Here is a 17,614-nt window from a genome sequence, read left to right as displayed (position 1 = left end):
TTATTATATCTATAAAAACACAGGTATAGCTAATTATTAATATTAGACACTTGTGCTTCCCTCATCAAAATGTCTAATTTGAAGAAAACTCAATGAACTCAAATCTGCAAAATGATGCACAGATGGTTGGTTCTCAGTAGCTAAAAAATGAGACTGAAATTAGAAATAATCAATTTTCATTATTATTTTTTAATTAATTATTTTTAATTTAAAAAAAATACCTTTTTAAATAAAGGTGGTCTCATTAGTTGTCAAAATAGTGACAAACACCTGTTTTAGGTAGGCTACAGCGTGACAGCGTAGTCGATCAGTTGTTAATAGGGTAATTCATTAACCAACTTGACTAAATGCCAGTGGCATTACGTTTCTATTCCCTGACATTTTATAGTTGTTGGGACAGGCACGTGCTTTTATTTTGAAGCCAAAATAGTCTGATTTCCGGTATGTATAGGGTTGTCTCTAGTAGACTTGATGCGGCTCCCTCGGTGAGGTTTTGCGTGCTCACGTCGCGGTGCGGGGGGTGTATGGAGGCGCACCGCACATCTGGACTGCGGAATACCCGCAAAATCACACTTTTTAAGAAAACGACTTTGTGCATGTTTTTTATATTATTATTATTATTATTATTATTATTATTATTATTATTATTATTATTATTATTATTATTATTATTATTATTATAATATAAGTAGCCTATAACATGTCTGTGCTACTAAACTGTTCTCCTGTTTTTCATGGGGAGTTGTAAAGAGATCATGTGTGTCATGTGAGAAAAGCTTAAATTGAGTTTACCAGGGTTCATAACAGTGGACCAGAATAACCTTCCTGATCATAACATGACATCTTGGGCCTCTGGGGATGCATGTGCACCCCTGCTGACTGAGGATAAATGCTGTCACAACACTGTCTCCCCTTGCTTTCCAGCTGAATGGATACACAAAGTGAATGAACTGCACTCTCCTGCTGGAGAATTACTCATGTGGAGAAAATGAGCTCTTAGGTGAGAGAGAAAGGGGCGGTGCTCTTGCAATATATTTGTTAAGCCTCCTCCCCGGTGAATTGTGTGATAAATGTTAACACAATCAAGACTTGCAGAACTCTACATGTCCATTCTTGTCACTTGGCTGCAGTGGGAGTTTCATTTTCACAGTTATACTGCAGGTATTGCAGACTGTTAGCCACACAAACAGCTGCATGCAGGCCTGTGAGTTTCATATATGACTATACATGACTATATCAAGCTCAGCAGCTCACATGCAAATTCAAACAAATGACACAAAACATCTCAAGCTTTTGTTTTTTCTCTAAGAGGCCAGATGCCACACCTACAGTCATTGTTTCTTTTTTTGTGTGTGTGTTGTTACAGGCATTGAAGGCAAAGTGGAGCTGTTTCACCCGCCATTCAGGAAAGTGTAATTTGGTTGTAAAGTAACCATGGTAACGTAGAAAAAGAGGTGACTCCAGGGCAGGTGGAGGGAAGGTTTATCCTGTTATTGCTGAATAAGCCGCTGGGTGGGTGGGGGTGGGGAGTTCTTGAAGCTGATTGCGCCACAATGAGGAAAACGTTGGTGTATTGCTGCATCCAGCTGTTGTTTCCCATTTAGTGTGAATGTTTATCTAATGCAAACACCCTGTGGTAATATAACCAGCAACAAGCATTCTTTTAATCTCATTTCATCATCACCAACATCTGTTAAACCTGAGAGTGTGAAGTTACTCCCCTAAGTTTGTTGTTCTATTGGCACCACTAAACCACAATTTCCAGCCACTTTGTTGTGTAACCTGCCATGTAGCCTGCAGAGAAACAGTGGCAGATAGTGTGGATTGAATGTCTGTCAAGTTGATTCTTGTGAGCTATTCTCATGGATGGAAGAAGTCATTAGTCATTTATAATTCACATTTATTTTACAACAATTTATATATATATTAATCACATTCTGAAAAAAGAGTATCTTCTCTCTTTTGGCACAACAGTCTCTTGAATACCAAAGGATTTGATTTTCGTTTATCAATATAGTCCAAAATCGTCATCTTCAGTTTGTGTCAGATGGATTCATAAGAAGCACAAACTTGATTTGGATGAAGAAAACTCTACAAAATCAAACTAGTTAAAACATTTAAGAGAGTAAAAATTAATAAAAATGAAGGTGAGTGGGACTAAAGGAGTCTGACATGAAGGATCAGTGAGAAAACAACTAATATTAGGAGTGTGTGAGATGCTCTTTTTCTGAATGGAAACTGTATCTCACATTAATCGTCAGCCTTACAAACATTTGTTTTGTATAGAGTCTAAAGTTTATTACTGTAACCATGCACGGTGGGATTCACCTCCTGTGCAAATGTAATGTAACATGTCAGTTTGATGGATTGTTCACATGGGGAAGTAAACTGACGGCAGGGGGAGGTAAAGGTCTGGTTGAACTAAATAGGCAGTAAGTTTAGTGAGAGTGTTGGTAGATCAACTTCACTTTTATTGTATCGTCATAATGATCCTTTGTGTCACCTCTGCTAAACACACTCCCATCACTTGAGAGCAAAGGTAATGATCCACTTTGTTTCAAACTTTCCTCTGTTCATAATCTTCTTAATTCTTAATAATTCTTCTTCTGTTAAATCGTAACCGAACATCCTGTCAAACTGAGGTTAAAACTATTTCAGTGCACAGGTTGGAAGTTTGCCTCTTGTGTCATAAAGTTTATTATAACTCAAATTCAGCTCCTGTCAGCAGCTGTCTATTTGCAGAAAGCGAAGTTTTACAGGAAATCTTCTGGTTTCAGCTCTTTCATTTCCTAGTTCCATTATTTCGTGAAAAGGGAACTTCATCATTGCAACTGTGAGGTTTTAAAGAGAAACTGCATGTCTTCACACTCAACTGAGACCTTGACCCCATGGAGCCGCCGCAACTGGTAAGATCTTTTTTCTTTTTGTTCTTCAGCTACAATTTGACAAAATGTTGTTGGATTTTGCTTGAGTGAGTTATAATAAATAATATCCCGGATTTTATGGTGAATTATTATACTATAGTAAATTATTTCATTTTAATCTGCCTGTAATAAGACCCGGACTGGGTAACTATCATCAGGTCAAGATTACATAAGCACTAATTTATATGGAGGTGTTTTAGAATAAAGATCTAACTAAAACATTTCTTAGATGGATAATATTGGGATGCAAATTGTTACAAATGACTATAGATATTAGTTGAGCAATACCATCTCGTCACTCACTATAATTATTTAATTTTCATATTTACAGAACGTGGTGCTTAATACCACAACTGGGGACACCTCTGGCTCGACCGTGGGGGTGTCAGTGGGGCTGACGCTCTTCTTCTTGCTCCTCATCGTGATAGCTGGTGTGATGTTGTACAAATACCACAGTAAGATCAGAATTATACTGCAGTCTCGACAGAGAAGGAGCCAGAAGGAGGAAAACAGAGGTCCAACAGAGGTTGATCCGGAGCATTATACCAGTATGATCACAGACCAGTCAGAAGGACAAGCTCCTATCTATGAAAACTTAACAACTCGGACTAGTGGCTACAGCAGGCCCACGCACAATGTCAGGTAAGTGTATTATTTTCACAGTTTTAGTTTATGGTTAAAGTTTTCTCACTTTTTTGTATCAGGACACATTTTTTGTGTGAAATTTGAGGCTAAAATAACACCTATGAAACTGAGGTGGAAACGGAAACAGATGAAGAAACACTGTGTGCATGCACGGTGTGAATTTCCCCATTTTGTACAAAACTTTTGTAATACAGTACATACCCAACACACAATTTGGCCGGCATCTGGGGATGATTTAGTCTGTTGTTTTATGCAGTTTAAAGTCTATTATTCAAACATGCCAGCTCATGACTCAGTGCTGGAGTTTTCCTCTGAGCAAGAATAGAAACTGGGGGAAAGTTAATCCACACAGTTTACATATATTTGTCTTGCGTCACAATGGTTTTGCAACAGAAAAAGTGCTTTCTGATGGAAACATCATCCACTGCTCCACAGGTCGCCTTCTGAACCTGAAGAGGATTTGTACTTGGAGTGTGATGTACAAGATGAGGCAATATACAGCAATGACCCGAAGTGTAACCTTTCCATCTCCCAAGACGAGGATGTGTACATTATGCCAGACACATGACAGGAAAATATCTCTATTACTGTGTGGATATTTTTGCTGTTCATTGGCTCATCCTATAAATGAATATTGTTACAGAGAAATGATGGTGCTGCTTTTGAATCTGGCTGACGGATAAACGTATTGTGTGACTATTCAGAGCAAGTGTACAGCCACATACATATACTGTATATATATACACACACACTGATTATACATGAGCCACGTTCACGTTGACCAAATGTGTACAGTTTGTTCACATGCCGAATTATACACAGGCCTATATCCGGCTGTTCTCTTTACTGTCAGCAGCCAACAACAGCGACCAACAGCTCTGCTTGTGGTCTCTGTTACATTTAGAGACATAACACAGGAAATAAGTATTCACCTTGAGTATTTTTATTTTCTTCACAAAGTTAACAAACAGGTTTTAGATCTATCTACAAATACAATTATGTAAAAAAAAAAAAAAACTCTGAACTTTTGAAATACCAAGAATATCAAAATATGCTGAACATATGTACTATGTGGTGTAGTATGTGGATGTGTAAACTTATATTCATAGTAATCATTGTGTTTTATAAACCGTAAATGATAGTTCTAAAGCTACAATTTATAGATTTTATTTGTGACCCATGCATTTTTGCAATTTTCTCATTTTGGCTTTTTAACAGCCTCAGGGTTTGTTACTGGAAACTAATGTTTACAGCAGCTGCATCATTGAAATTCATTATATTTGAACATTCAAGCTTACTTTGCTCTGTATTATTGTCATAATATACCACTAATTGTTTTACCAGCATGGTTGACATGTACATTTGTTGAAATAAAAAGCACATTGATAAAAGTCATGGATTATTTTGGAGGTTTTAGATTTTTGATTCAGCAATTTCAGGTAACAAGATGAGACAGGGTTAGGTTTATTGAGAAGAGAACATAACATTGAGAAAACAACAACAAGTATCCTAAAAGTAATACTCTATTAGCTCCAATTTCAGAGATGAGAATTGCTTTCTAATCTGTCAAATGATGCTTTTTAACCTCATCAGCTCTTACCAAAATATGCAAAGGTCAGCACCACAATAAATGTTTTTGCGGTCCATCCGTTGTTCAGAGGAGACATACAGAGGATGTGAAAATCTGACCACGCTGCTGAACTGCACTGTTGTTGAACTGATACCAGTGGGAGGCAGGAAAAAAATAAGCTTAAAGCTTTGTCTAAAATTTGCAGAATAATACGATTTAAAAAGATTTGTGCCTCTCAGGAAGGATAATGACTGGAGATGGGCTGGACGGTTTACAGAAGATGTTTGGGTTTTTTTGCTTTTTTTTTTGCTTTTTGCTTTTTTGTTTTGTTTCCGGTTGCACTGACATTACTTTCAGTAAAAGTTTTACGGGTTATCTAAGTGAGGATTAAAACAAGGGAAAACCCAAATACCGGAAGTAATTCTGTCTATCTTAGATTATACACACAGAGGGCTTTGATAAATCCTCTCTGATTCTTTTCTACTTGTATACTTTGGGTGGTAACTGAAACTCGGGACCTTTCAGAGTCTAAGATTGAAGACCTTTCCATCCACCCACAGTTGTGTAATGAGTGAGGATGTCATCCCTGAAACAAAGAGTAGCAGAACAACAACAGAGAAATGAATGAGCACTTACTGGACAAACGCCTGAACTCACCGTAAGGAAAAGCCTAATTACAGTAAGTGTTTGTGTCTGCAGCTCCGATTAATCACTTCTTAATTTATCAGACTATTTATTCAGTCTTCCAGGAATCATTCAAGACACCCCACCCCTTAATACATCCACTTTATTAATCGTGAAATAACATTTGTTCACATTCTGTGACCTTTAGTCACTGAGAGATAAAAAAACAAAACAAACAAACAATAAAACACTAATTAGGGGTGGTGGTGTCACTTCTTTGAATGATTAAACTATATTCATTTCATTTGAGCTTTCTTCTGAGTTCAGGTTCACTTGAGTTGAGTTGAGTTGAGATTACTTTATTTATCCCATAGGGCAATTCTGTTTCTGCAGCTGACCGCCGCACCACAATCACACACAAGCATACATACAATTGAGGAGGAAAGTGCAAGACAGTGCAAAATTGAGATCAGGTAAGGTAAAAGTACAAAAGCATAATAAATACATAAGTAGGGCAATATACATAAAAACACATTGGCAACCACAGTACTAAAATTACAGCTTCAAGCCAGCTGAGCATTCAACAAATTTGACTGAGTGTCACACTCAAACTCTGTTTATTACTTTTAATATTTCAATTAGTTTTAAGCTCCAAAAACCTCACTCTGAGTCTCATGCAACAGCCTGTGTGCTGATAAATATTACTGTATTTCATGTCTCGGTAATCACAGTTATCGTCTGATATATCATGTTGTTATTTTTAAATGTTTCTAATATCTTATCTTAACATCACCTGCAAGTAAATACTACAGACAACACGCTCTGATAATCTGCAGTGGACATTTATTTGCAGTATCGTTAGTGATATGTAATCTGAACACTTAAGTTTATACAGCAGTCTGCTTTTTTTTTTTGCTTTTTTTTGCTTTTTTTTAACTTTTTGCAGATTCCCACTTTCCCTGTTTGAAATAAAATACATACTTTCTCTCCTAACTTTGTGGCCAAGGACAGTGAACACAACTTAAAGGTCAGTAGTGGGAGATAGAAGTTATCATATCTTATGCTGATTTCTCTGACACACCCTGACCCTCATTATCTTGAGTGATTGAAAGTGCTTATTCAGAAAATTAATGACAAATGTGAGAAAATGTCAGTGTCATGTATTTATTGTGAAATGTAGTTGTGGATACATTCAAGTGCAGCAGTTCAGTAGGAATCAATCACCGCATTTATTTGGGCAAATCATTATTGAAATGTCGAAGACAACAAGAAGAAATATCTCATTGAACAATACAGTACTTTAAATAATAACTGTAAAATTAAATAGAAAACAGGTTGTAACATAATACACAAAATAACACAAACAGTACCATAAATAGAACTTAGAATAAATAATTACCCATTAAAGGGCAAATAAATGAATGAACAGGTCTACTGCAAAACAGCGGCTCTGTGCAGCAGTAACATCAATTTTCCGTCTTCTAAAAAAAAAAAGAGAAAACAACAAGAAAACAAAATAAAGATGAATGACTAAAAATTAAATTTGTTAAACAATGAAGTTATGTGATAAATTGTCCATGTAAGAACTCTTTGTTTTGCTTTCAGAATGTAACTTCTTTTCTTTTTTTTTTCAAGTGGAAATTACCGCCCAAAGAGGTTTTGGATTTACTTAGTCTTTCTTCAGGCACAGTGACACTTACTGACAATGAAGTCATCAAAAGGTGTCAGCTTCAGCTTCCCTCTGCTGTCATAGTGCATGAGGACCATGGGCTCGTAGGCCGCCGGCACGCAGCAGGGCCGAGGCGTCCCACCTCTGTTGATCAGCTGCAGCCTGGACTTGACCTGTGTGTGCATGCTGGCTGGCTTGTAGTTATGGGGGCACGTGCCGTCGCAGAAGTGCATTGTGTATTCGGCCGGGGCCACGACCCAGTCCGTCCAGCCGATGTCTTTGAAGGACACTGTGAGCGACTTCCGGCAGCACCATCCTCGCTCGTCACAGTCGTCCTCCCTGGTGGAGCGACGTGTCCTCTCTGCTGATTTGGGCTGCACGAGGTCTAATTCCAGGGAAATGTTTGGTTTTACATTGTGGTCGTGGTCTCTGTCGACCACGACGGCCATCCCTACATCCACGACCAGAGCCTGAACACCGTCAGTTCTCATCCACCTCTCCACCTCAGGGCTGATGTCCAACATGGCATCTTGAGAGGCCGAGGCATTACTGTGGACCGGAGTGTCTGCGTGTGTCCAAGCAGCAGCAGCAGCGTTCGTCAACCTCCTTCCATTGACTCTGACTCTAACTTCTTGTCTTACCTCAGGCTGAACTGATGTGTGTTTATTCAACATCTGCCTGGAAATCATCAGCTCTGCCCGAGCAAGAGTCTGTTCAGTCTGGATGTTTAGGTTTTTATGGAAAATGGCTCTGTACCACCGCATGTGTCCATCTGACTGTGGGTGTTCTCCTCTCCAAAGAACTTTCACTTGCTCCACTAAAAAAAAAACACACAAACATACTCTTCATTAGGACCAGAGCTGGCAGCATTGTGTAAAGATTTCACACAAGATACACACATCGAGAACAACATGGCATTTAACAACTGACTGTGGAAAAAACAATGGAAACATAAACGTATTTTGATCCTTTCTGTATCTATTGTCATTACATGCCCTATCATTGATTACATTGGTATAAATGTGTTTGTGTGTAGTGTAACATGATGTCAAAGGTGTGCCAGTCACGCTGGTTATCTTGAAAAGCTCTTAGGAATGTGTTCACTTTGTTTACAGGACAGTTTGTCTATTTCTAACCATTCACATACGTTTAGATAGGTTCCAGGAAGTCGAAAAGCTTCACCTGGAGCATGAACCATAGGGACAGATTCTATTCATAGTGCTCAGTACAAAAGCCTTTGTCTGTGTGTGCAGAGGTAAACTCACAGTGCAAGATTTTTTGAACTTGCCATGAAACATTCTTTCCAGCTCCCAGTCAAACGTATCAAATTGTCTTTTCACGTCAGTCATGTCAAGTGTGACAGTGGTTAAAATAGTCGCCTCTGTCTGATGTCTCACCTGTGGCTGGAAAAAGAACAGTAGAAACTTTGGGTTGCCAGGTTTCTTTCAACATTTGGCTGGAATTCCCTCGCATCTCCCTCAGTTTTTCTCTATAGAGCTGATGCATCTTCCTCAGCTCCTGGACCGTGGCCTTCTGGGTCGGCCTGGGCTCCCTGTCCATCCCCAACGAGCTGAGGATTCCCGTCTTCACCGCCTCCAAGAGCAGGCCCGTCTGGCTGCCGGTCCCGTCCGGCGCATCAGGTACAGGTACGGCCTCCTGGGCCACGAGGCGAGGCCGGCTCTCCCCTGAGCCGGAGAAGGAGACGAGGAGCAGCAGTGTGCAGGAGACAAGTGTGTGTGATCTGAGCATGATGAGCTGGCTAGGTAGGTCAGGTGTGTGTGTGTGTGTGTGTGTGTGTGCTGCAGTTCAGTGGATGTGGTTTGTACATGTCATCAATGAAATTCTTGACCCTATTTATAGGGCTTCTATGTTGCCACACCCATCCTCAGTCAGGTGAGTCAGGTGAGTCTGTGAAGGGCCATATATCATTATGTTGCAACATTTTGCAGTATTGTGTCATGTCTCAACAACATGTGATCTATGAAATTAGAAATGTGTTGTTTGAGTTAATTGTTTTCTTTTTCAGTGTATTTCAGTGGTGAGTGAGTGAGAGCAGAGATAGGAGAGACATGAAACAAAGGGGCTTCTGGGTGAGATTTAGTTACGTCATGAGAACATGGTGTGCACCTCAGTGTCACCAGTATTGTCCACTAATGACCAATTCTAAGGAGAGGGAGAATGGGTAATTACATTAGCTTCTCCAGGGTTATTAATGACAATGTGACAGTTTATTGATTCTTGTAAGGCTGCGACGCTGTTCCCTTATATCCCGGTCCTCTGTGGTCAGAGGTCAGGAACAGCTCCAAACCAAAGATACATGTAGAGTTTTACCCAACAAGTTGCCTAAAGCTGGGAAACCCCATTTCTGAACGGTTTGAAGTGGTGACACGCAGTAAATTAATAGTAAAGATTAAATAAAGACAGGAAATGGTACAAAGTTATTTTCCTTCCTCCATATTCACAAAAACTGAGATAAACGATAATTAACTATCACCTCAGTCGAAAACGAGAACTGTCCTGAGCTTCTGTGACAAAGTCTGTGGAGCGCAGTGTCAAGGTACTCTATTTTATAGCAGATAAAACAGACTCAAAACATATTTGATCTCAACCTGCACTGGGAGAAAGAGCAGCATTCCTGCCCCCACGCTAGTGACTGTTAGGGGCAGGGCAAAGACCGAAACCTGAGCTACATCTGTGTCTGCACAGTGCAGCCCCACTTCTCACAGCAAATAGGATTGGCACTGTTCCTGATTATAAAGTAGTGTAACTGTTGCATGGCCCCTTGTGTCACTGACCCTATTCTTTCCACATAAAGGCATTCCCAGCTGTGGTATGTACTGATAAAGTGTCAGTGAGTTTATGGACACACACACATTTGAAATTTCTTTCAGATAGTAATGAAGATGTGATAAGGGAGTTCAATCAAATACTTTTATGTGGATTATTATATAATAAAATAATCAAACAATTAAAACATAACAGCCATATAACTGAAAGAGTAATTAGGTGCAAAGTAAGACAACTCATGCCAAGATTGAAAGCTCATACAATAAATTACAGTGACATCTAATGCAAAAAAGAAAAAAAGAATCTGCAGCATGACAAAGCTTTTTTTTTCTTGTGAAGTGATGATTTTTTTTTTTTTTTTTTTAATACAAATACACATTATAACTAGAGAAGATAGCATCATTCTTCTCCAAGTCCATCTAACCTGTGAAGTAGTCATAGTAGGGAAAGAGATGGGATCTAGAAGTAATTCTGCATCTCTTTATAATTACATGTCTCATTGTTCAAATTAAAAGCAAGAAAAATTGTCCAAGCTGGGAAAACGTTACTGCCAATGTAGTGTCTTCGACGTTGCAGAGTGTGTGGATTTCTGAGCACTGAGTCACTGAGGTGATGAAACAGTCATGTGCTTTGCCAGGTAAGCTTACCTTGCAAGCTGACAGTGTGTTAAAGGTGTACAGTGACTCATGTAATGTTGTGTATATGGTCATGTAAAACTCATTCTCCTCTCAGTGTAGTTTCCTCTTTTCTTATCATCTGGATCATTGCGTGACAAAATTATAAAAAAGAAAAATGCAGAAAACCACAAACTGGAGTTGAAGGAGAAATGTGTCAGAAGTCGCAGTGAATTTCATCATATACGCTGATAACAGACGCTCTAAATATAAAGTGAGACGAAGACGAAGAAGAAGAAGAAGAAGAAGAAGAAGAAGAAGAAGAAGAAGAAGAAGAAGAAGAAGAAGAAGAAGAAGAAGAAGAAGAAGAAGAAGAAGAAGAAGAAGAAGAAGAAGAAGACAGTATGTTGCAATAACCACATAGTGCTGTTGCACCCAATTTTGAGGTTGGGAGACGTGATGTGAGGTGAGTCTACTCTGGGCTGGTCTTGGGAGATTTTCTATCATGTATGTAAATTAGAAAGTGAAGCTGTATTGAGTTACATTGAGTTTAATCACTTGATATGTGATGTTTAGCTCCTCGTTTACTTTATATTAATGTAATATCTGCACTGCTCTGTCCTAAACAGCTAAGCAGACATACATTCTGACAGGAACTCAGGGCTCTGAAGGGATTACATTGTCCATCTTCTCTCTTCAGTTGGTTGTAAGGTGGTTAGTTTGGGGACTGATAACATAGGCTACCTCGCTGATGGTATCTCCAGAATTTTACCGTCTAAAACTTTACATTGCTGGTTGCAGTGCATATTAACAGGTGACCACTGTTAATTCTTTACTTCTTCACCATTTCCTCTCTCTTTTAGCTTTCATCAAATTGTTTTCTGAGTGGTAAGAGAAGTGGGACATTTCCCAGGACGGTTTGGGAGGATTGATGTACATAAAGCTCCATTACACCCTCTTGTGGTGATGAAGTTATGGTGCAAGATTCAATTAACAACACAGCACAACTTCATTTGGAGTCACAGGGAGCACTGGTTTGCAGAGGCTTAACTGAAGGCCAAATGTAAGACTGTGTGTGTGTGTGTGTGTGTGTGTGTGTGTGTGTGTGTGTGTGTGTGTGTGTGTGTGTGTGTGTGTGTGTGTGTGTGTGTGTGTGTGTGTGTGTGTGTGTGTGTGTGTGTGTGTGTGTGTGTGTGTGTGTGGACGTTTCACAGAGAGAGAATAACTACAGAAATTAGGCCACTGCTGTTATAGTGACTCTGACTAGTTGGTTGTTAAAGCTGAGAACAGTAGAAATGACAGATCAGAAGCAGTGACTGTGCCGAACTTTCCACATCAGCATCAACAGTGTAAAAACAAACACAAGATACCTTTATGTTTTTTATTTTTTTATATATTATATTCGGTTGTATGACTATAGTGTTAGTTTGGTGTTTTTACTCAAACTGCTGGAAGACCAGACCTTTTTTCTCTTCTTTTTTACTTTCAGCCTTGCGATGGAATAAAACTTGTAGCCTAAGTGAAGTTAAGATCTAAGTCACAGAGTAGGTGGAAAGACAAATGACTGTGAAAAGAGTGCTGCAGAAGAGCGGAAGAGCTGACTTTCATGCCTGACTGGATCCACTAATGAGCATGGAGCATTTGAAGATGACCCACGCTGGATCACATGGAGATCACGACGAAAAGGACACATACTGACTTTGCAGTCTGTGCTTTTCTCGTCCCAAACCCCAATATCAGTCTGGTGCGGAAGAAAAACACATATATCTGTACACATGGATGGTTCATTTAAAGAATTTTTCATCTCATCAGTTTATGTTGCTGTTCAACTCACAGAGAGAAAATAAATCACATAAAAGAGGACTCAGCCATTTTCCCTGTCACTTGAACTAAACCCTCTGAACTCTGTCTCCTTGTTAGGAGCTCATTCTAACTCTACTCTTGTTTATATTATTGATGAAACACACACACGCACTCACATGAACAATTACAATAATGATCTGCAGCATCAAACTGACAGTAGACCTGGATGAAAGCAATAATATAAATAAAAAAGACTGAAGTAAGAAATGTAAAGATTTAGACCACACACAAAGTGTCTCTACAATGGCAGACTGCTCATACGATAATACTTTTTTACTTTCTTTCTTTTTTCAAGTGACTTCAAAGCATAAAAACAAATTTCAAACAAAAAATCTTAATGAATAAATGTAAATACTCCTCCTTCAGATATTCAAAATACAAGATGCAGACTAAAGTCACAGCACAACATTTTTATTTCTAACCCTAATCCTAACACTCTCAGTGTTCAAATATGGAATACATTTTAATTCAAATAAATCCAGAGTCACATATCGACCTTATTAATCCAAAACTGGGTATCTGATTTGCTCTGTTAATGCTTAATTTCTCTCTCTCACTTTTCTCTTTTAACCTTCAAACAAACAGGGGGAACAAGGACGGATTCACGTCTGTCTGGCTTGTAAGTGGACATGTGACAGCACAGGACAAGAGAATAACCATTGTAGGACGTGCACATCACGGTACCGCCGGGCACCAGGCACAGATCAATCAGTGCTATTCAGCTCAGCTTCAAAGCACAATTGTCCCTCATCCTTCTCTAATCTCACTGGTGAGGTTTTGTTCCCTCCAGACAAGACGTGTGTTATTTAACATGAACGGTGAGAGGTAAGTTAAGTTGCATCTGACTCCTGTGCAGCCAATCAGCCTGCATGGACCAACACATATGGAAACAAGTGGAGTGGATGTGTGTCTGGAAGATTGTGTGTCTCTTTCCAGCTGCAGGTTACAGCTAAATAGTGCAAAAATAATGGTGAGTTGCTAAGAAAACCCTGGAGCTTATGATATTATTATCTATCTGGGACATGAAGTGGTGAGGATGTAACAGGGTCTTTGAGTGTTTGTGTATTTGATGGTCCTTGACTTGATTTTTTTTTTTTTTTTTTTTAATGTTAAGGAATAAAAAAAAAAGACCTTTACTCAGTTAAAGCAGCATTTTGCATTTGTTGATTGACCACAGTCAGAGTATCAATAAGAGGGTGGGTTCAACACGCCCTCTCACTTCATTAATGTGTAGGTCAAAGACCTATACCCACCTCCACCCTCATCTGTCCATCAGGTGATCAGCTGACTGGGGTGACCACCTTTTCCCGGAGCCTGCTCGCCCCAGGGAGGAAGAGGAGGAGGGGGAGGAGGAGGTGGAAGTGGAGGAGGAGGAGAAGGAGGAGGAGGAGGAGGAGGTGGTGGTTGTAGAGCAGCAGCAGTAACAGCAGCAGTAGCAACAGTGAGGAGGACTCTCCATGCTCCCGGGGAGAGGGGGATAGGCTATGCATGGGCTGACTGACTGACTGACTGACTGACCGGGGCTTTTTCACCTCATCGTCTTCAGTGATGGATGAACCGAATATCCTGAGGCGCCGCGGTCTACAGGTAAACGGAGACCGTCATGACAGCGACGTGGTTGTTTCCAGGCAAGCGGGATGATATGATTTGATGAGGATGAGCCATAGGCGGCGATGCAAAGGGTTTCTCCAGGAATTGCTTTGGGATGTAGGAGCTGATCCGCTCTATATAGCTTCCTTTTTTGTATGACATTTATTCTATATCCTACTTGATAACGATGATGCTTGTTTTGCAATAATTTCAACGCGTCCTGTGTCCATTCATGAGAACATGCGGTGGCACTATACAGTAGTCATTTGATCACACAATATAGCCTGCAATTTTTCTGAATGTAAATGCTGTATCGGTGCTGATCTCACTATACCCATACCGTGTTTATTTTGGAGCTCTCCATTGGTGCTTTGGGGAATCTGGTTGCCTTGGTGACAGGAGCATAAAATCCTGCAAAGGGTTCCTGCATGATTGGCAGAAATGTTCCTTTAATCTTCTCCAGGGTTGCACGTTTATCTCACAGGGATGTCCAGAATGAGAATAATGAAGTGTTTCAGTCTAGTGAAAGCTGCATTGTTGTTTCTACGTCACGGAAGAGGTGATGTTGGGTTTGTAATGAAAGACCCATCAGTCCAAACTGGGTGTTCCCATTTAATTACAGTAATTGCTTTCCTCTTTACCTCACATTCATCTGCAATTCAGATTCAAGCACAGCACTGTGATTACGCTAATAATGAACACAGTGGTGAAATTATTCAAGGTTTGCTTTCATGTCTCCCTGAAACCCATTAGGCTATGTGGTAAAAAACAAAAAACAACAACAGCAACATATTGTTAGTCTTCATTATGCACTGAACTACAAATTGGTGCTGATTGGTGATTAAGCTTAAAATATAGTAATTAAAGCCGATTTTCTCTAGGAATCAGTTTACCTACCTTGCTTTTCCATGTGCTTGTGACATTAATTAATCCCTGTCTGCGTTTAAGAGATAGCATAAACCCAAGATGATTTTGTGTACGAGCTCTCTCACACTATCAGGCTGCCACTTGCCTGTTCTTCCAGTACTGACTGAAAAGGGCAGATTTTGCAGTTGCCTGAGCTCAAGCGCATTCGCCACGGCTAGTGAGGGTTTGCACATTGCCTTGCCACTAAATGATTACGAGCCCTACTTGTCGTGCCAGAAACTAGGCCATACTGCATCTAATGATATTTACCATGCATTGAAATGAGTGCAAATCAGTGGAAATGGTGGAGAAGGATATAAACATTTAGGAGAAATCCATTTGGAAAACTGCTGTGTTTTTGTGACAGTTTCCACACTCTGTTTATTTTGAGAAGTCAACATGTGCTTTCATAATCATAGAAATTATTAAAAATAAGAAGGAAAATATGCTGATCTATGAAGGAGTCCCAAAGCAAGACAATACTGTAAATGTATTTTACAACCTGCATTTCAAAGCAATGAATATCAGGAAAACATGTAAAAATATATGTTTTTTAGTTAAATATTTCATCAAATCTTCGCTGTCTCTTCTATTCTAGAAAGAACTGAGTCTTCCTCGCAGGGGAAATGTGTAAGTATCAACTGACTTATTGTGCCCTCAGTCACTCTCACTCCCTCCCCCTCAAACCAGACCGGTCAGGTGTGTGTCACTTGTCAGCTTTATTGTGCATGCATGGTGTGTTTTGGAGCATTATACAAGAACCTCTGAAACTGCTCCAGAGGATCACTTGACAGACAGAGCAGTCTCACCGCTCAGACAGGTTTTTGCATAAACTTGGAGGAGGAGAGGGCAAAGACTGAGATAAGGTGTAGAAGCCTCTGAAACACAGGGCAGGGGTGAGCTACTGTATGCAGATGATTTTCTAAGGGAGTCGTGATCAATGTTGCCCCAGTCTTACTGTTCATTCCCATGATTTGTATCAGTTTTCTTTCTTTTCTTTCTTTTCCAAATTTGCTAAAATTAAAAAAGAAAAGAAAATATAGAGTAGGCTATGTGATATTGGATTTAAATATTTGGTACTGAGGAGGTTCTTGGGTCAGTGGTGGTGTATTTTCCCCCTCTATCTTTATCCTGGTTGATGAAGTTGTGTCACACAACACAGTTGTATCAGATCATGTGTTGTTTTCTGAACAGAGGAGTGACACATGTGAACAACATGAAGGAAGCTGCTTGTTATTTTGCTGCTCAAATAGCAGACACCCCAGTCACAAACAGCCTCATCACCTACTCTGGACTGGCCTGGGATTTCCCCCTGTCTTTAGTGCAGACACTCAGTCAGGCTGGTTCAACCGTAGGTGAGTCAGAGGAAGAATTGGTACAATGGAAAACACTACCAGAAGATAACAGCTGAGCTATGATAAGATATAAAACATGTGTGCCGCTCACCTACAGTTCTCCCCTTTCAGTAAGGTGAAATATATATATGCAGGAATTGAAAGTCTTTGCTGTTTGTGGCCAAAACTGTTTCAGTGCTCAGAATATTACATAAATATAGGCTAACTTTTAATTTCTAATAGCCTATCTTGAAAAGATGACGAGTGCCTCGATGGAATAAACAGCCAGATACTTAGTTAGAAACCTGCAATAATATTATGTCTGGGGTAAAATTCTGCCATGTTGTTGTTGTTATGCCAAGATTTCTCTATCATGACCTTTAACCTGTGTAATAGCCAACAGAGGTAGATTAACTCACTATAGTGCAAATATGACCTTTGGGGAGTGGGGACACACGAACTGACTCCCTCTTCGTAGAAATGTAGTTAAGTAAGTAAGAAAGAAAAAAACACCATGTGAAATTCTGACACTGACAGAAAAGACATTCCTAAACAAACCCAGCTGACCATGAAGCAGCCCCAGGCCAGTTGCCTGCCTTTACACGTTGTTACCCAACAACGCAGCCCTGCATTTTAATGCGTTAGTGCCGAGAATTGTAAAACATGACACGTATTAATAATGATGTATTATGTGGCTTGTAAAAAATTACAGAAACAACGGTTGAGCTTTAAATGAAAGCAGTAGCCTACCAAGGCACATGATCATGTGCTGTGCAGTTTTTGAGATCCATGAAAATTTCACAATGGTCTCAATTACAGCCTAATGACAGGAATGCGACTTTCACGACGACTCGTTTTCTCACACAAAACCTGCAGTGCACGTTTTACCCGTATGGTTTAAAGTGATTAATGCGCAGACACGTCTCTGATAAAGGGGGTTCTTACTATCCCCACATCAGTGTGTTAAACCCTGGCTGGTTCAGTCGAGTTTTTATATGATGTCAAAAATAATTCCGACGGCACATGAAGGCATCATTAGTCCCGCCTCCCTCCGGCGCGAGCTGACGCGGCTGCGCGGTGCAGCGGAC

At 39.8% G+C, this 17,614-nt stretch overlaps 2 protein-coding genes across 2 annotated transcripts; one reads left to right on the top strand and one right to left on the bottom strand.

The window, feature by feature from the left end:
* The first annotated feature begins 2,738 nt into the window (after positions 1-2,738).
* Positions 2,739-4,883, top strand: LOC311000178 (uncharacterized protein). Its single transcript, XM_083990820.1, has 3 exons — positions 2,739-2,906; positions 3,256-3,566; positions 4,005-4,883. The coding sequence occupies exons 1-3, from the start codon at positions 2,889-2,891 to the stop codon at positions 4,135-4,137; spliced, it is 462 nt and encodes a 153-aa protein (XP_083846946.1). The 5' UTR covers positions 2,739-2,888; the 3' UTR covers positions 4,138-4,883.
* Positions 4,884-7,443: 2,560 nt separating this feature from the next.
* On the bottom strand, positions 7,444-9,181 carry gdf15 (Growth differentiation factor-15; the record flags this gene model as incomplete). Its single annotated transcript, XM_083990818.1, has 2 exons — positions 7,444-8,249; positions 8,830-9,181. 2 exons carry the CDS (start codon positions 9,179-9,181, stop codon positions 7,444-7,446), a joined length of 1,158 nt encoding a protein of 385 aa, XP_083846944.1.
* Positions 9,182-17,614: the final 8,433 nt, after the last annotated feature.

The sequence above is a fragment of the Trachurus trachurus genome (genome assembly GCF_905171665.1).
Source record: "Trachurus trachurus genome assembly, chromosome: 17".
Classification (NCBI taxonomy): domain Eukaryota; kingdom Metazoa; phylum Chordata; class Actinopteri; order Carangiformes; family Carangidae; genus Trachurus; species Trachurus trachurus.
The sequence above is the reverse complement of the archived record's forward strand: the minus strand, read 5'-3'. Positions and strand labels throughout refer to the sequence as shown.

Coding starts and splice junctions, on each gene's coding strand:
- LOC311000178 (XM_083990820.1), top strand. Junction 3,567..4,004: donor AGGCCCACGCACAATGTCAG/GTAAGTGTATTA, acceptor ACTGCTCCACAG/GTCGCCTTCTGAACCTGAAG.